Here is a 17789-nt window from a genome sequence, read left to right as displayed (position 1 = left end):
TTTCCAATCACCACAGAATTCTGTAAGTAATGCTTCATTAGATTACCAAGAATTTTGGACTTTTGTGTGTATATAGGGGTTAGGGAGATGGGAGGAAAAGGAGGTAAGCAGTAGAGGTTGTTAAAAGATAAGAAGGGAGAGGATAAAAGCTTATATTCTCAACACCATCAATTTAGGCAAATCTAGTATTTTAGAAGGTTCTTCATGTACAACCTGGAAATGTACATTAACAGGAAACTTTCTGCCCACTCCTTGCCTCTCCTTTTCCCATCCATGTGTCTGCTGGGATCTGTCAGTAGGTGGAAAACATTGTCATTGTTTATAATGCTCATAAGCCTTCATGGATGTGAATGACATATATTTAGAAATCAAAATAAAGCTTTAGGAAGATCTTCAATTTAATGGAAACTAGTCTAGTCATTTGGGAACCACAAGAGCTTTTTAGGGAAAATCTGCCTCTGCAAGTTGGAGGAAGTGTGGGTGTATTGGAGTCCCGGTGACACCTTGTGATGTCAGTCACCCCCTGCCTGAGGTTGATTGGCTATGAAAAGCTGAAGCAGAGTTTAAATTCCTGCACCATCAGAGAAGTGAACATCAGAACATCAACACAAGAGTTGCTTCACTGGGCATAGATTTCCTCTGTGAGAACTTCAGACTCATTGTTGAGACTTTTGGGGAAAAGTCTTTGTGAACTGAAGAGGGTAAGAAATTTTCATTTTTGAAAAATTTTAAAATGACTTCTGCTATGTTTGGAAAATATTAAACATGTATACATGTTGAGAGGCATTATGCCATGCAGAAGAAAGATGGGGAGAGCTGAGCCTTGGGTTAAAATGATTCCCAGTTTTGTGCCTGATGTTTATGCCAGAGCAAATAATGATATTCAAGTGACATGTTACGTCAATAGAACCAGATGTTCTCTATATTACTCTAATTAGACCTCTGCATTTAGGAGGCCTATGGAGAGTCATTTTGAAGATTAGCTTTAATTAGCAAAACAAAATTTTACATTTAGGTTTTATGGATATAATGACGTTCATGGCCTACAAAACATTATGAAAGAATCTAAAGTAGACTAGCAGGACTTCCAAAATATAGTCTTTTAAATTAAAATCATTTAATGCTATTAATCTAGATATATCCAATAATATTCACTATGAACTGAGTAACTGAAAGAAGATGCTAAGACTACTGAAATAAACCAAGGATGTGATAATTACAATATTTTTGTATTGTCTACTTAGGTAGTTGTGTTAGCATGATGCCTTGCAAACAGAATGCAATAAAATGTTGAGTATAACTATCTTTTAAAAACATTTTCTAGCATAGAAGACTTAAGAAATATATATTCCAATCCATGTGTATTTTTATTTACTGCATTTATTCCACTTCATCTATATCAGGAGTGTCTGTCTTCCATAATAGAAAATGGGAATTGTGGTCAGGCAATGCATTCTCTGTTACATCTAGAAAATCCCACGTGTAATAGCAGTACTTCAAGCAACCTGTCTTTTCTTTAGGAGCAATAGCTTCTAGTGAACTATACTTTCTGTTTACCTGAGGGCCAAATGCACTATCCTACTTTGATGTGGTTGGTTGGTTAAAATGTGTGAACAGTTTTCTAAGGGCATTAGTCCACTTACCCACCCCAAAATGGTAATGTGGACCAATGTGCCTCAAATGCTTAGACACCTTCCAAATTTTAATTTGAATTTTAGGGCACCTTGGAGTTATTTTATTGTGGTTGAAGGCATATGATGTAGGATTGATTGTAATTGACCTCAAGACAAATATAATTGGAAGGATTTGATATTTTTATTGCCTTACTTGTTTGGTTTTCTGAAATCCTGATATAATCATATCCTGGCCAAATTCCATTTTATTTTTAAAAAGTAATAATGAGGGACACCTGGGTGGCTCAGTCAGTTAAACGTCCAGCTCTTGACTTTGGCTCAGGTCATGATCTCATGGTCTGTGAGTTCAAGCCCCATGTGAGGCTCCATGATGACAGTGCAGAGCCTGGTTGGGATTCTCTCTCTCTCCTTCTCTTTCTCTTCCCCTCCCCCACTTGTGCTTTCTCTCTCAAAATAAATAAATAAACTTAAAAAAATAAAATAAAAAATAAAAACACTAATTGAAAGCCTAAATTAGGGTTAAAGATCTGACTTCTTTTAATGCTTGATGGCAGACTATATATTCTATGAGAGGCAACTTCAGCTCTTACAGGACCCCAGGCTGTCTTTTATTTTTGTTCGGGAAATTACTGCTTTAGGTCAGGGTGCTAAATGGTATTTCTAGAAGCACAAGCAAGTTACTGCATCTTTCTTATGTTTCATAATATTCTATCCCTAAGAAACTTGAACACTGGAAACACATACTTTCTTTGCAAAAATACACAACATTCATTAGTTTAGGGCATCCCTTAAGTTTTTTTTTCCTATTTAGATAAAAGAGAATCAACAAAACAAACACAAGAGGAGAACTCTATTGGCCTTTATCAAGTCTGGAATATTGCTAGCTTTCAGAAGAACATCAGAGATTATCACCCTACTCAAATTTCACTTTGAAAATTAAAATGGTGAACAATCTAATTTTCATTCGACCTGTGACACCAAAACCATTAGCATGTAGTTATTTTGAGAATATCACATTTAAGGGAAATGTTCCTTAAAAAATGAACCTATGAACTTAAAAAAACAAAACAAATCAAAAAACAAAAAAAAAACTTTGATTGTGGGAACTAAGGGGAAATAGAGTGGAGGAAAAATTTTCCTCTACTCTTATAGGGTCTCCAGCTGGGTTTAAGAATTAAACTGACATAAATCAGATTAGCTGGAGAAAAGCAAACATGTTTCATTAACATTTTTACATCTCCATGAGAGCCTTCATAAGAGAATGAAGACCTGAAGGAGTGATCACAGAAGGCTTTTCTACCTTTTAGATAAAGGAACAATACACCTGTAAAGAACTGACAAGACAAGGGGCTTTGGGCTGGGATGTAAATTACAGGGAAGTAATTAGGAAGACAGGATTAGTTTAACAAGGTTTGTACAGATTTCTCTCAGCCTTAACCTTTCTTCTCTCAGGATGAGAGTGTCTTCCTTCCTCTTGGTGTAGTGAAGCCAACTTTCACATGGGAGTTTCTTGCTTTCAGGAAGATAAAGGAGGATCAGAGCATCTTTCTTGCATTTGCTGTTTCCCAAAGGCCTTTAGCTCAAAATAATTTTTATGTCAAGGAAGCATATTTTGGGATGCAAGATATTCCGGTTTCCTTCAGAAGTAATATCTTTTTGAATTAGGTTTGTTTTAGATGGAGTTGAGAATTTTCATATGTTTTTCTGTTAATTTTAGGTAGAGGATTTGAAAAAGAACTAAAAATATCAAAACACGAAGACTAATATGAACTATGCTGAATTAGAATAAAGAAAATACCACAAATGAAGAACAACTATGTTGAAGTGAGATAATGCTCATGATATAAAATGGGAGAATCTATTGGACCATTTGAGCTGAAAGTAGAAATGAGCAACATTCTCAGTTTCCTTCGGATTTCTACTGTTTTCTTGAATAAATTAAAAAATAAGATTATGACTTCTAGAGCTCGATGTTACAGACATTATTCAGCATATCCAGACATTAGTGAGCAATGTATTCTTATTTCTTAGATCGGAGATTAAAATCATTCAGAGTATCTTAAAAACAAAAGCGAAGTCTGAAATAAACTTGCAGGATTTTGCACAAAATGTATGGAAATCCATCTGACTAATTTATTAGGGCAACTACAAGGCTAACAAGTGCCAGGCAAGTTATTTTTCCTTTAGATCATTTCAATAACCTTTTGCATTAGCATGTAGTACATCTATTTTTAGATACAGAACAAGTTGTTTTCCAAACCACCAGTTCTTGAAGTGTGAAATGAAGCCACCCTTCAGGAAAATACAGTTTGATTTGGCATGTTTCTCTCAGTGTAATTCACAAGTACATCCCAAAGCTCTAATCTTCCTGAGATCCTTCAGTAATGCAAATGACTGAATTTAGTCATTTAAATGAAAGAATTTAGTATAATCTATGTATAATATATGACCAATTGTAGCACAGTAGATATTAAGAGCTTTCTGGAGCTGTACTATGTAAGCTGCCATAGTAAACCTCTGCAGATCAGGAAGACAAAAGGCAAAAACAATCTATGTTGTCTCAATATTATTTCGAAGTTATAAATGTGACTGAGAATGTGTGTATGTATATATGTGTGTATATAGACAAATGATGATGACCTATCGATGGTATCAGTACATTTTGGTTTAGGTGTATATTTGCCAGGTTGCTGTGCCACAGTAATGTGCATAATTATCATAAAAGTGAATTGATCAGAAATTTCTCGATTCCTCTTTCTTTACTTGTTCCTCTATTTGTCCTATTTTGTGTGTTAGGGAAGAAGCATTTATAGACCTTCTCACTGAAGTATTTCCAATTTGTCTCTTAGAAGTGAGGTTTCTTTTTAACTGGTTTACTGAGATATAATTCAATATATACTTTACACACTTGAAGTGTACAGTTCATTAACTTTTAGCCATTGTATAGAGCTGTACAACCTTCAGCAAAATCAGTTTTAGAACATTTTCATCACCTCCAAAATTCATTCCTTAACCTATCACCCTCAAACTCTCCTCCAGTCCTGGGCAAACACATCCTTTCTATCTCTATAGATTTGCCTATTTGGTGGGACAGTTCATACAAAAGGAATCATACAATATTGTGCCTGGCTTCTTTCACTCAGTATAATGTTTTCAAGGTTCCTCTGCTTTGTAGCATGTATCAGTACTTCATTCCTTTTTATGGGTGAATAATATTCCATTGTATAGATACAGTACTTTTTATTTATCTATTCATCAGTTGATGGACATTTGGATGAGTTGTGCTTTTCAATAGGAAGAAAATGTCAAAAAGTTAAAGCTATATTTCTTTAGCATTAAGAAAAACATCTTCTGTCCTTCATCACAGGCAGAGTTGCCACTACCGGCTATGAAGACCAGCATCCTGCTTTTGTTCCTTTGGGGGTTGTCCTGTGCTCTCCCAGTAAGTATCATGGCAGAGATACATGAAAAAAGACCATTTATACCTAAGATTCCACAATTTGCATTGGATATAAGCCAGATGGCTGGCTCTAGATGAAAACAGTAGTTTCTTAGGAAGCTGTTTTCTTTAAAATATCATCTGAATTATTCCTTATGTTGTTTATTCACATAGCTAGGATTCTCATTTTTCTTCATCATCAATGGTTCTCAAAGTGTCATCCCCTGAGCAGCAGCAGCATCAAGTAGGATTTTGTTAGAAATATAAATTCTCAGGTCCTGCCTCAGACCTACTGAGCTATACTCTCTAAGGATGTGGTAATTTTTGGTTTAACATGGTATCTAGGTGATTCTGATTCATGCTAAAATTTGACTATCACTGCTCCTAAGTGTCCATAGCTACTGCCTTGGAAATTTCTCTGTGGGCTAACCATGTATACTAAATTTTCCAGGTAGCCAGGTATCATAATACTGAATCTGAGAGCTCTGAAGAATGGACGGTGAGTAGAAACAAGATTAAAAAATATTTTTAATTTAATATAATAGTATAACCAAATTGGCTCCACTGCAAATGTTGAAACTGCTAATGATTTAATGAATACCTTAATCTAAGATATAGGGCTATAATTTCTAGTTCATATGAAAAAAATTAATTCATATAATGCTTCGACTTCAACTTAATAGTATAATTTGGTAAGGAGGCATTTTTTCCATTTAGCTTTATTTTCATAATGGATGTGTGCAGTAGCAGAAGGGGATGGATGACAGTGAACCAAGGCTGCTCTTTGGAGTGCCAGCTGGCTCAGCTGGTTAAGCGTCTGACCCTTGATTTCAGCTCAGGTCATGATCTCACCGTTGAGAGACTGAGCCCCATGTCACTGGGCATGCAGCCTGCTCAAGATTCTCTCTCTCCCCCTCCCTCCCCTGCTCATGCTCTCTCCAAAAAAAAAAAAAAAAAAAAAAAAAAGACTGCTCTTAAACAATTAGGACGAGAGATCTGTTTTACCAGGAGATGTCTGGAAGGCAAGAGGTCAAGTCTTAGAAAGTGAGAAGAGAAAGAAGAATGAGAGGATACCAGAGTCTCTGGAATAACACCTAAATGTTGATTGTGTGTTGACTCTGAATGGCTCAAGAACCATTGCCAGGCTGTTCTGTGCTTTACATGAAAACACTGAGACACAGGGAGTAACCTAGTCTGTCTAGGTTACACTGTTAGTAAGTGTTAGAGCCAGACTTTAAACCCAGGTCACCCTGGCTCCAGAATCCACATTCTCTATCAGGGTGTTATATCCCTCTCAGGAAGGGGCCAAGTCTAGAAGGCCAGTAGGTTCTCAAGATTGAAACTACAAATAATGCTTAAAATTTTATGCTAAGAGTGTTTTGCTCATGACCTTGTTTCCTGCTGGCTTTTGCACATGATGCAGCTTGGGCACAACATTATTAGTGGTGGCCAGATAATGTCAGAGGCTTGAGATGGGGTCCTGCCCCTGCCTGAGATTAGAATAGACATTGCAGGATTTCTTATATGAACTTTCATCAGAGATGTCTTTCTGCTGTTTAACTGAAAAGTAGCCACTGCAGATCCTCCCTCTTATTCAACCAAACACTCTAGAGTACCGCAAACATTTGGCATGAGAAAAATACCAATGTCTTGCTCCTTTTCATCCCTTAATTCCAAATGATAACTGACAGAGTTATCTCTGAGAGCCTGCCATTGTGCCTGCCTGCAGAGTCACAGGGCAAAGACTTAGAGTGATTATATCTCCTTCCTCTGGGGAGATACCCCTGCCTAGCATAGCTGAGAGGCTTGTTAAAGACATGTTGATAGCAGCTCCAGTGCTGTACTCTGCAGCTCATAACCATCACTTAGCAGCTTAGAACCAGGAGGGATTTGAGGATTTTGCTGTGCTTGAGGGAAAGGGGGAGTGTAGATGAGGAGAAGGCACCAGGATTAAAAAAAGTGAAATAAATCAGAACTATGCCCTGATTAAGTTTCAGACTTAGGTTTTTGGTTGTTTTTTTTTTCTTTTTTTTCCTCATGGAGGTGATCTTATGTGATTCAAGAAGTGTTTAGTGGCTTTCTCAATTCAGTTTTATCTACTACTGAATTTTATGAAGTGATGTTCTCAAAATGCATTGTTTCTTTATATCATACTGAAAATTCTCAAGATGTTTCCAATTTCATCCTCACAGCAAGTCTGTGGAGTATGCACAGTTGTTGCTAATATTCTTAATTTATAAATAAGAAATTGACATTGGACAGGTGAAGGGAATTGCTCAAATTCACAGAGTGACCAAACATTGCAGTTTACCCAAGACTTAGGGGTTTCCTGGAATATGTGAATTTCAGCACTAACATCAGACAGTTGGTTTTCAGGGATAAAACCAAAACCAAGGAGCTAATTGAGACTTAAATCTAGGTTCTAAGCTTCAATGCTGTTTTTCTTTCCTATGTTACATTTCATCCAGGTTGTATGAACAACCAGCTTCAAAGAAAGTATATTTTTTCTCTAAGTGAAGTATCAGAAACACAAAAACCTTCCCACAAGATCTTTTCCAGGCCATTGGGTCACCTCACATTCACTTTTTTTTTTTTTGCCATTTCACCGTAAAATGTCATACCTCATGTAAATGTAAAATATATGACAAGAAACTGAAAAAAAATCCCTTAAAATGACTTTAAATATTTGCAAGACATGGTCCATCTGTGAAGGAGTAACTTGTTTTTCTTCCTTTTTTTACAGGGTCATTTGGCTCAGACACCAACACCACCCTTGGTAACTATCTTGTTCATTTTTTTGGTCATAAACATCTCATAAAGTAAATTTACTTTAACACTCTTCTCATCACCTTAGGCCATTTGGACAGCAGTAAATCCAAACCGCAAGCAACTGATGTATATCATATATTTTTCTTTCCTTGGGAATTACTAACAGGAAAAATAAACAACTTCTTTTTCCTTTTAGGAGAGCAGTGAGTCATCTGAAGAAAGTAAAGTTAGCTCAGAGGAACAGGTAATTAAACAGACCTTTCTTAACTTTTCAGACTACTTAGGAGTTGAAGGAAATGATGTTAGATTAAATTACCTGGCAACAATTCTAAATGTAATATTTTCTAACCTTTGGTTATGCTAGCTAAATAGTCCCAGAAAATAAGAAAAGAAAAATGAGTGGGAGAATTCAGATGTTCATTCCATATATATCACTGGGGCCAGAATGTAGACATTGTGGCTCATAGTTAAAAAGAATACACATACAAACACACACACACACACACACACACACACACACACACACACACACACACACAAATGGTCATAAACCATGATAGACAAGTAATTGTTCATTTATCACTCTAAAATGTTGCTTTTATAATTGGAGTTCAGATCAGGCAGAGAAAGCCTTCTGGCTCACATGAAGCACTTGCTGGGTCTAGAGACCTCCTCCATGTTAAGTATCTTGTTGGAGGAGAGAATAGGAAATCCCTGAAGAAAGTTTAATAAAACAGCTTCTTTAGTAATGACTTGTCTAAACAGTCTCAATGGTGATTCTGGGAATGAGAAAAGCTGACTTAGTTTATAATTATATCCCTTTAATAAAAAGCTGGCTTTCTTTCTCTTGCGTGCACACTTTTTTTTTTTTTTCATTTTTCTAAGACTAAATGTCATTACTTTTTTGGCTCTTCTATTATTTTGACTAAACTCAAACCTGTGGGGCTCCAGAGATTCCAGGAACCAGGTTTCTCCCTGAAGCTTTGACCCATGTTGCACTCTACCTTCAACCAGTTAGAGGATGAATTATTATTATTTTTTTTTACCACCATTATTTACTAAAGGTTTGTCAAAGCAACAGTCTAGAAATTTACAGGCATAGAATTGGGACTGTTTTCTGGAGATGTGATTTATTGCCTCCATATTCTCTGAGCTCTCAAATGAAAGTAATAGTCCCAGTTTGAGAAGTGTGCAATATGTGCCATTGAATTATGGGAACTAAAAAGATGCTTAGTTCCAGCACACCAGTGTAAATCTAGCAATGGGAAGAGCATATCATCATTTTGTACTCCCAAATGGAAAGTCAGACATTGATCAGTAGGGGCAGGTGGAAAAATAAAAAAAACAAAATTGGCAAGGATGCTCTGCTATGGGGTATGGTAGAGAGAACAGATTTTTCTAGAGCATAATGAATGAAGACTCACTATCTTTCCTTGTCTGTGTAGAGCATACAATTGTTCGACTTATGGGGATAATCTCTCTAAGCTCACACTTAGAATAAGCTTCCCTGGTGGTCTCACTAGTTGCAGTCTTTTAGCTAAGCCTTCTACGGGCAACTCTGCCTGTGTGGGTGAAGTATAAATACGGTTTGGGTGAGATGTATATCTTACTATAATATTTTACTATCATTTTAGCTAAAGGTTTCATTATACTGCCCTAGTACATTTTTCCCCCCAGAGTTGAGAAAAAAATATTTGGGTCTTTTAAAAATCACCCAATATTTTTAAAAACTCTGTTTTAAACCAAACAATTTGATGAGTATTACAAACCATCTCTTTAATGTACAAAAAAAATTCTCTGAGAGTTTCTTCCTGGGATCAGACTTACAATATGATTTGAGTTTCATAAATGTGATTTCTATAAAGGTTTTTGAGAAAATTTCTACAGCATTGAGTGAACTGTGTCTATATAAAACGGAATGACTTGAGTTTCAACTCCTCTTCCTTCCTCTTTAACCTCTGGTAGAGATGTTATTGAGCAGTAAAACTGATCATGGGCTAGAAGGAGGGACATAAGAAGAAGAAAGTAGGAAGAGCCTAGATAATACCCTCTGTATCAGCTCCTGGAGTACTGACATGTTTGTTAACCCCAAACTCCAGGCCAATGAAGACCCTAGTGACAGTGTTGAATCAGAGGAGGGCCTTGATGATCATCAACATGTGCATAGACCAGCTGGTGGCCTCTCTAGGAATGGAGGAAAAGAAGGAGATGATAAAGATGATGATGAAGATGACAGTGGAGATGACACTTTTGGTGATGATGACAATGGGCCAGGACCTGAAGAGACACAAGAAGGAAACTCCAGACTCAAAAGTAATGAAGACTCGGCTGACATCACACAATCCAGGGAAGACAGTGCACCACGAGGGGAAGACAGTGCCCAAGATACTACCAGTGACAGCAGGGACCTTGACAATGAGAATGAGGTGAAGAGCAGGTCTGAGGGAGGTGGCTTTGCTCAAGATAGTGAGAGTGAGGAACACTGGGTGGGAGGTGGCAGTGAAGGGGATAGTAGCCATGGGGATGGCTCTGAGTTTGATGATGAGGAAATGCAGAATGATGATCCAGACACTATCAGGAGTGAGAAAGGCAACCTCAGAATGAGCAGTGCTAGTGTCGAATCAAAAGGAAAGAGTGATGAGCAAGCAAGCACTCAGGATTCAGTTGACAGCCAATCAATGGAGTATCCAAGGAGGAAAATTTTTAGAAAGTCCCGCATTTCTGAGGAGGATGACATAGGTGACCTTGATGATAGCAACATAATGGAAGATGTCAAGAGTGACTCCACAGAAAACACCAATTCCAAAGATGCTGGCCTCAGCCAATCCAGGGAAAACAGCAAAAGTGAATCTCTAGAAGACAGTGAGGAGAATCAGTCTCAAGAAGACAGTCAAAATGTACAAGACCCCAGCAGTGAATCTAGTCAAGAGGTTGATCTGCCATCTCAAGAAAATAGTAGTGAATCTCAGGAAGATGTAGTGAGTGAGTCCAGGGGTGACAACCCAGATAATACCACCAGTTACTCAGAAGATCAGGAAGATAGTGACTCCAGTGAAGAGAACAGCTTGAACAATCCCTCTAGTTCAGAAAGTGAATCAAGAGAGGAGCAAGCTGACAGTGAATCCAATGAAAGCCTCAATGACAGTGAATCCAAGGAAAGCCCAGAGTCCACTGAGGACGAGAATAGTTCTAGCCAGGAAGGCCTCCAGTCTCACAGTGCCTCAGCAGAGAGCGAGAGTAAAGAAAGCCAGTCCGAGCAGGACAGCCAGTCTGAAGAAGATGATGTCAGTGATTCTCAGGACAGCAGCAAATCAAAAGAAGACAGCAACTCTACTGAGAGCAAATCAAGCAGTGAGGAAGATGGTCAGTCAAAAAACACTGAGATAGAAAGCAGAAAATTAACAGTTGATGCTTATCACAACAAACCCATTGGGGATCAAGATGACAATGACTGCCAAGATGGCTATTAGCATCAGCATCAGCATCACTAGCTTTCCTAAGAAGTGGCTCTCACATACAGGAGTCTTGGGGGTTGGGGAATAGGGAAATCATTTTAACTATAATTTATTGATGTTTTTATCAGAAGGACAACCTGAGGCCATTTCTTTCTGAAAGGAAATGCTGGATATTATATTTGTTTCTAGAGTGTCACCAATTTATAGGGGTTTAAATACTGTCAAATGATACCAGAACACACTCAATGAGACTGGAAGCAAGGAAAGATGTACAGCTTCACAACTGAAATAGTTACTAACTCATTAACATAACAGTTATTGAGGTTCTATTACGTACCAGGTACTGTGCTAGGTGCTGGGATATAATGAAGCTTAAGGCTTGTTTCTTGCTCCTGAGGAGCTTATAGAGGGATAAATAAAGTTCAAAAGCTAAAGAGGGATACATATGAGGGAAACAAGAATTATAACAATGCAATGTGGTGAGTGCTGTAAGAGGTATGATCAAAATACATGGAAGCACAGAACATGGGACTAACTGCCTTGGATAATCAGGGAGGGCTTCAAAATAGGACACTAGAGTTGGAGCACTGCATAAGATTTCTCCATTGAAGACAAGAGAATTCTGTTTATCCTTGGGATAAGCAACAGTGAATCCTATATGATGAAATATTTAGTTTGTGAAAACACTTTCAAATTACAGCACAGGAGGTATTTTGGATAAACAAAACTTTGTTTTGATGCTTTTTGCGGAATTCCCATGAACACTGCCTCACTCACAACTGGTGATATGATATGGAAGGCTGGGTGGGAAATAGTAGAAAGAGATCCCTCTTTGAATAATAGATAACTTTTAGCTTTATTTTTTCCCTAAAGTCAGTCTATGTGCAATGCTGGAAAACTATTCTCTGAGTCTTTTACATATGTTGCACATAGCGAAATTGTGTACATAGAATTCAATTGATTTTTGCCAAATATCTTTTGAAATGTTACCTCAACATAAAATATGTTTTGTAATAAAGACAATAATATCTAGAAGAAATGTGTGCTTATTTTATAGTGATATTAATTATTAGTAAACATCTGTATTAAACAACTCTTCCTTTAAAACATTAAAGAGTAGTTTCCTTTCTTCCATTAAAATAAATGATTTTCCTAAATTATTTCATGAAAATTTTATTTATAATTCAGGTAGAATTTTGATAAAATTACTTTATGTGTTGCTTATATTTTATTAAATATACCTGTTAGAGATAAGGAAGAAAGAAAATGAAGCAAGCTCTCAACATTGCTTAAGGCCATGCCAAAAGTTCATAATGTTTGGGTTTAACATTAGTTCTTGCTGGTATCCCAGACTGTCACTTGTGTAAACTCTGGAATCTACAGGGAAACATATTTCTTTTATTTTTTAATTATTTGAAAGAAACTACTGTACATTAGCACTTTTACTTTTCAAATGTGTCCACTGGAATACATCAGAATTCCCCTACAAATTTATTAAGAGAATCAGGAAGATTTTCTAACCTTCAGTCTGACCCTCCCCATCCTTCCATAAGCTCAATTCCCTTACAATGTCAAAGCTGAGAATATTAGAATATTCTCTAATCCTATCTCCTGAGATTTTAATTTAGTAGGTCTAAAGTGAAACCCAGAATTATGTTTTTTAAAAGGATCTCAGGAGTTCTGATGCAAGCCCATCCACATACTTGTATTTGAGTTCTCTAGCTCAATGGATTAATTAACTGGTTCTAATTAAATTTCCAAGGGTGTACATGTGAGGAAGTAATTAACCTCTTTAGAGAGTTTAAGATGTTTTGGGACAACTGAGGTAAACTTTGGGGAGTGACTAAGAAAACAGGGGAGAAGCACATTCCAAGCACAGGGAACAAAAGAGTAGATGTACAAAATTGTTCATGGCATGTTAATGTACGACAAAAATATCTAGTGTTACCAAAGCATTGGGAAGAGAGAAGGAGAAAGGGGAAGTGATAAGATAAGAGATTGCTGGAAAGGTGAGTTGGGATCCAACATGAAGGTCTCTGAATGCCAGATTAAGGAGAACAGCCTCATTAGTGAGTACCTGCCTAGAGCTAGGTTTTCATATATGATATACATATCAAAAACATCTTTGACATCGATATTATAATTTCTCTACTCACTTTAAAAATATATATATATAACAAATAGGAGCAGATGAAACACAGAAAAGCTAAGTTAAGTATCCTACTCCAAAATCCAAGAAATAGCAGAGTCTGATTCCATTTCCATGCAATGATGAACCACTGAAAATTTTAAGCAGTGAGCATTCATGAATATATGAATATGGTCTTATCTGCTTGAAAAATGAGCAAAGAAATGCTATATTCTCTAGTTTCTCTCAGCATGTCAAGAACCTAAGAAAGTGACTGAGAAAGTCACTTTCTAATGGCTTGTTTCCCTAAACCTGTTATTTTGAGGGTCACATTAGTGGAGAATTCATTCTTACTTTCCCTAAAGATTCCCATTAAAAATTTATATGTATATATGTATATATACATAAAATATATATGTATTTTCAGACCGAAGATTACTATTGAAGATTTTGTAAAAAGAAATGCCATGGTATGTTGGAGAAACCAGCAATACTGATGTCCAAAAAAGGAAGCTTATACTGAGCTCTTTAGCAAGCATGGCTTAATGTGAAGAACTCATTCAGCCTGGAAGCCACTGATTGCCACAAGGCACTAGACACTGGCTTGTATTGCTGATATCACTGGCAATGACTCTAGATGCTGCTAATAATACTGGTACTACTGATTCCAGCTGTCACTGCTGCCAGAGACCATTCTCCATGAGCCCTGCTTCACTGTATCACAACGAAGTTCTCAATTCAAAGTCCATGGTAGATGCATAAAATTGTCAGATCCTACACTAAATGCTTATGTACTAGTAAAGGGACCCTAGAAAGAAAGTATCTTCATTTTCAGTTTCTACAACACAAGATGAATTTTATCTTTTAACCAGACATGTAAGGTGGTAACGTATGTGCCATATGTAAGAGGAGGTTCAGATGCTGGGTGAGCAAAAAGAATGAAAGATGTCCTACTGATGGGGAGAAGATCCATGTCTACACCCAAAGGGAAGTAAGTAACATTAATGCCATGGGAATGACCAAGTCAACTTCCATGGCTGTGCGTGAGATCCACATTGGTGAACATAAGAGAAATAACACTAATACCAAAGGGAATGTATGGAACACCAAGGGAATTTCTCATGAAATACAGGGGAATTAACATTTATTGAGCAGACACTATGCTCTAACTCTGCACTAGGTGTCTTACTTTGGATCAGAGCTATAAGAATTCCAATGATGGGCTAGACTGGAGGCTATCCTCCTATATATAGTAAACAAACTCTAAAACTGAACTTCATGGAGGTTATATCCCTAAACCCCTTAAATTATTTGAAATGCTGATACATGTGGGTAGAAGATCCACAATTTTCATCAGACTCTTAAAAGAGTTTATGACTAACCTGCTAGAATCCAGTCAAACAAATAAAAGAAATAACACTGACATTCATAAGATCTGCCTGGATTTTGTTTTGTGAAACTATTGTTTTCTGTAAAAATCTAAGTCAGTGCTGAGGAAGAGCTGGGAGGAGAGCTTGATTCATGTTATATGCATTACTTGCTATGGTTAGCAGCTAAAGCTATGTAAGAAGGAAGATTATGTATCATAAAATATCTTTTTGTTCAAGAAGTATTTTTTTAGAGAGAGTGTGTGCACATGCACATGCATGTGAGCAGTGGGGGAGAGGTACAGGGAGAGGGGGGGAGAGGGGGGGAGAGGGGGAGAGAGAGAGACAGAATTTTAAGCAGACTCCACGCTCAGTGTGGAGCCCAACACAGGGCTCAATCTCACAACCCTGAGATCATTACCTGAGCTGAAATCAAGTTGGACGCTTAACTGACTGAACCACCTAGGCACCCCAACAAATACAATTTTTAATGGAAGTATAACTGACATGTAACATATTAGTTTCAGGTATAGAACATAACGGTTCAACATTTGTATACACTGTAGAATGATCGGTAAGTCTAGTTACCATCTGTCTCCATGCAAAGTTACAATTTGTTTTCTTGTGATGAAACTTTTATTTTTTTCTTTTTGTTAAATGTTTATTTTTGAGGGAGAGATTGACAGAGCACCAGTGGGGAAGGGGCAGAGAGAGGAGAGACAGAATCCAAAGCAGGCTCCAGGTTCTGAGCTGTCAGCACAGAGCTCCATGCGGGGCCTGAACTCACAAACTGGGAGATCATGACCTGAGCTGAAGTGATGCTTAACTGACTGAGCCACCACATGCCCCATGAGAACTTTTAAGACTCACTCTTTTGGCAACTTTCAAATGCGCACCACAATGCTGTTTATTACATTACAGGACTTATTTTAAAACTAGAAGTCTGTACCTCTTAACCCCCTTCACCTATTTTGCCCATTGTACAAAACAGTGCCCCTCTGGCAACCACCATTCTGTTCTATGTAGGTATGTATGTATGTACGTACATACTTATTTATTTATTTTTAAGATTCCACATAGAAGTAAAATCATATGGTATTTGTTTTTTTCTGTCTGACTTACTTCATTTAATATAATACCCTCTAGGTCAATCCATGTTGTTGCAAATGGCAAGATTTCATTCTTTTTTTAATGTCTGAGTAGTATTCCATTGTATATATACACCACATCTTCTTAATCCAGTCATCCATTGATGGAGATTTATGTTATTTCAATATCCATGCGATTATAAACAATGCTGTGATGAGCACAGGGATGCATATATCTTTTTTAATTACTATTTTCATTTTCTTCAGATAAATACCCAGAAAAGGAATTAATCATATGGCAGTTCTATTTTTAAGTTTTTGAGGAACCTCTATACTTTTTTCCATGGTGGCTGCACCAATTTACATTCCTACAAGCAGTTTATGAGGGTTGCCTTTTTTCCATATCCTTGTCGACACTTATATTTCTTGCCTTATTGATCACAGCCATTCTAACTGATACGAGGTGATATCTCACTGTGGTTTTGATTTGCATTTCCCTAATCATTAGTGATGTTGAGCATCTTTTCATGTGTCTGTTAGCCATCTGAAAAATGTCTGTTCAGGTCCTTTGCTCATTTAAAAAAAATTTTTTAAATGTTTATTTATTTTTGAGAGAGAGAGAGAGAGACAGAGCTTGGGTGGGGGAGGGGCAGAGAGAAGGGGAGACACACCATCTGAAGCAGGCTCCAGGCTCTGAGCTGTCAGCACAGAGCCTGATGCAAGGCTCGAACCCACTAACTGTGAGATCATGACCTGACCTGAAGTGGGATGCTTAACCAACTGAGCCACCCAGGCACCTCTAGATCTTCTGCCCATTAATCAATTTTTTGTTTGTTTGGTACGGAGTTGTAAGTGTTCTTTATATATTTTGGGTATTAACCCCTTACTAAATATGTCATTTGCAAATAATTTATTACATTCAGTTAAGTTGCTTTTTCATTGTCTTGTTAGTTTCCTTTGCTGTGCAGAAACTTTTTAGTTTGATGTAAACCCACTTGTTTATTTTTGCTTTTGTTGCCTTTGCTTTTAGAGTCAGAATCAAAAACTCATTGTCAAGACCCATGTCAAGGAGCTTACTCCCTATGTTTTCTTCTAGGAGTTTTATAGTTTCAGGTCCTACCTTCAAATCTTTAATTCATTTTGAGTTAACTTTGTGTATGGTGTAACACAGTAGTCTAGTTTCATCCTTTTGCATGTGGTTGTCCAGTTCCCCAATACCATTTACTGAACAGACTGTCCTTTCCTAATTGTATATTTTTTTCTGGCATTAATTAACTGAACATCTGTGCCTGGATTTATTTCTGGTCTTTCTATTCTGTTTCATTAATCCATGTGTCTATTTTTTATGCTAATACCATACTGTTTTGATTGCTCTAGCTTTGTAATATAGTTTGAAATCAGAGAGACATGATAATTCCAGCTTTGCTCTTCTTTCTCAAGACTGCTTTGGCTATTCAGGATCTTTCATGGTTCCATACAGATTTTAGGATTTTTTTGTTCTATTCTTCTGAAAAATGCCATTGGTATTTTGATAAAGATTGTACTGAATTGAGGTGGCTGGGTGGCTCAGTTGGTTTAGTGTCCGACTTCTGCTTGGGTCATGATACCATGGTTTGTGAGTTTGAGCCTTGCGTCAGGTTCCTTGCTGTCAGCACAGAGCCCACTTCAGATCCTCTGTCCCCTTTTCACTGTCCCCCCCCATTTAAAAAATAAATATTAAAAAATGAAAAAAAATAGATTGTACTGAATCTGTAGTCTGCTTTGGGTACTATAGACATTTTAACACTAATTCTTCGAATCCATGAATACAAACTATCTTTCCATTTATTTGTATCTTTTTCAATTTCCTTTTAATTTTTGTTTTTACATTTATTTATTTTTGATAGAGAGAGACAGAGTCCAAGTGGAG

The 17789-nt window shown here is 37.1% G+C and overlaps 1 protein-coding gene across 1 annotated transcript; it reads left to right on the top strand.

Moving 5' to 3' along the window:
* The first annotated feature begins 595 nt into the window (after nt 1–595).
* On the top strand, nt 596–12334 carry DMP1 (dentin matrix acidic phosphoprotein 1). The gene is made up of 6 exons (XM_019829256.2): nt 596–701; nt 5002–5076; nt 5525–5572; nt 7817–7849; nt 8039–8086; nt 9942–12334. The coding sequence occupies exons 2-6, from the start codon at nt 5023–5025 to the stop codon at nt 11310–11312; spliced, it is 1554 nt and encodes a 517-aa protein (XP_019684815.1). The 5' UTR covers nt 596–701; nt 5002–5022; the 3' UTR covers nt 11313–12334.
* Nucleotides 12335–17789: the final 5455 nt, after the last annotated feature.

This window comes from Felis catus, chromosome B1, assembly GCF_018350175.1.
Source record: "Felis catus isolate Fca126 chromosome B1, F.catus_Fca126_mat1.0, whole genome shotgun sequence".
Classification (NCBI taxonomy): Eukaryota; Metazoa; Chordata; class Mammalia; order Carnivora; family Felidae; genus Felis; species Felis catus.
This window is presented reverse-complemented; position numbering and strand designations above follow the sequence as displayed.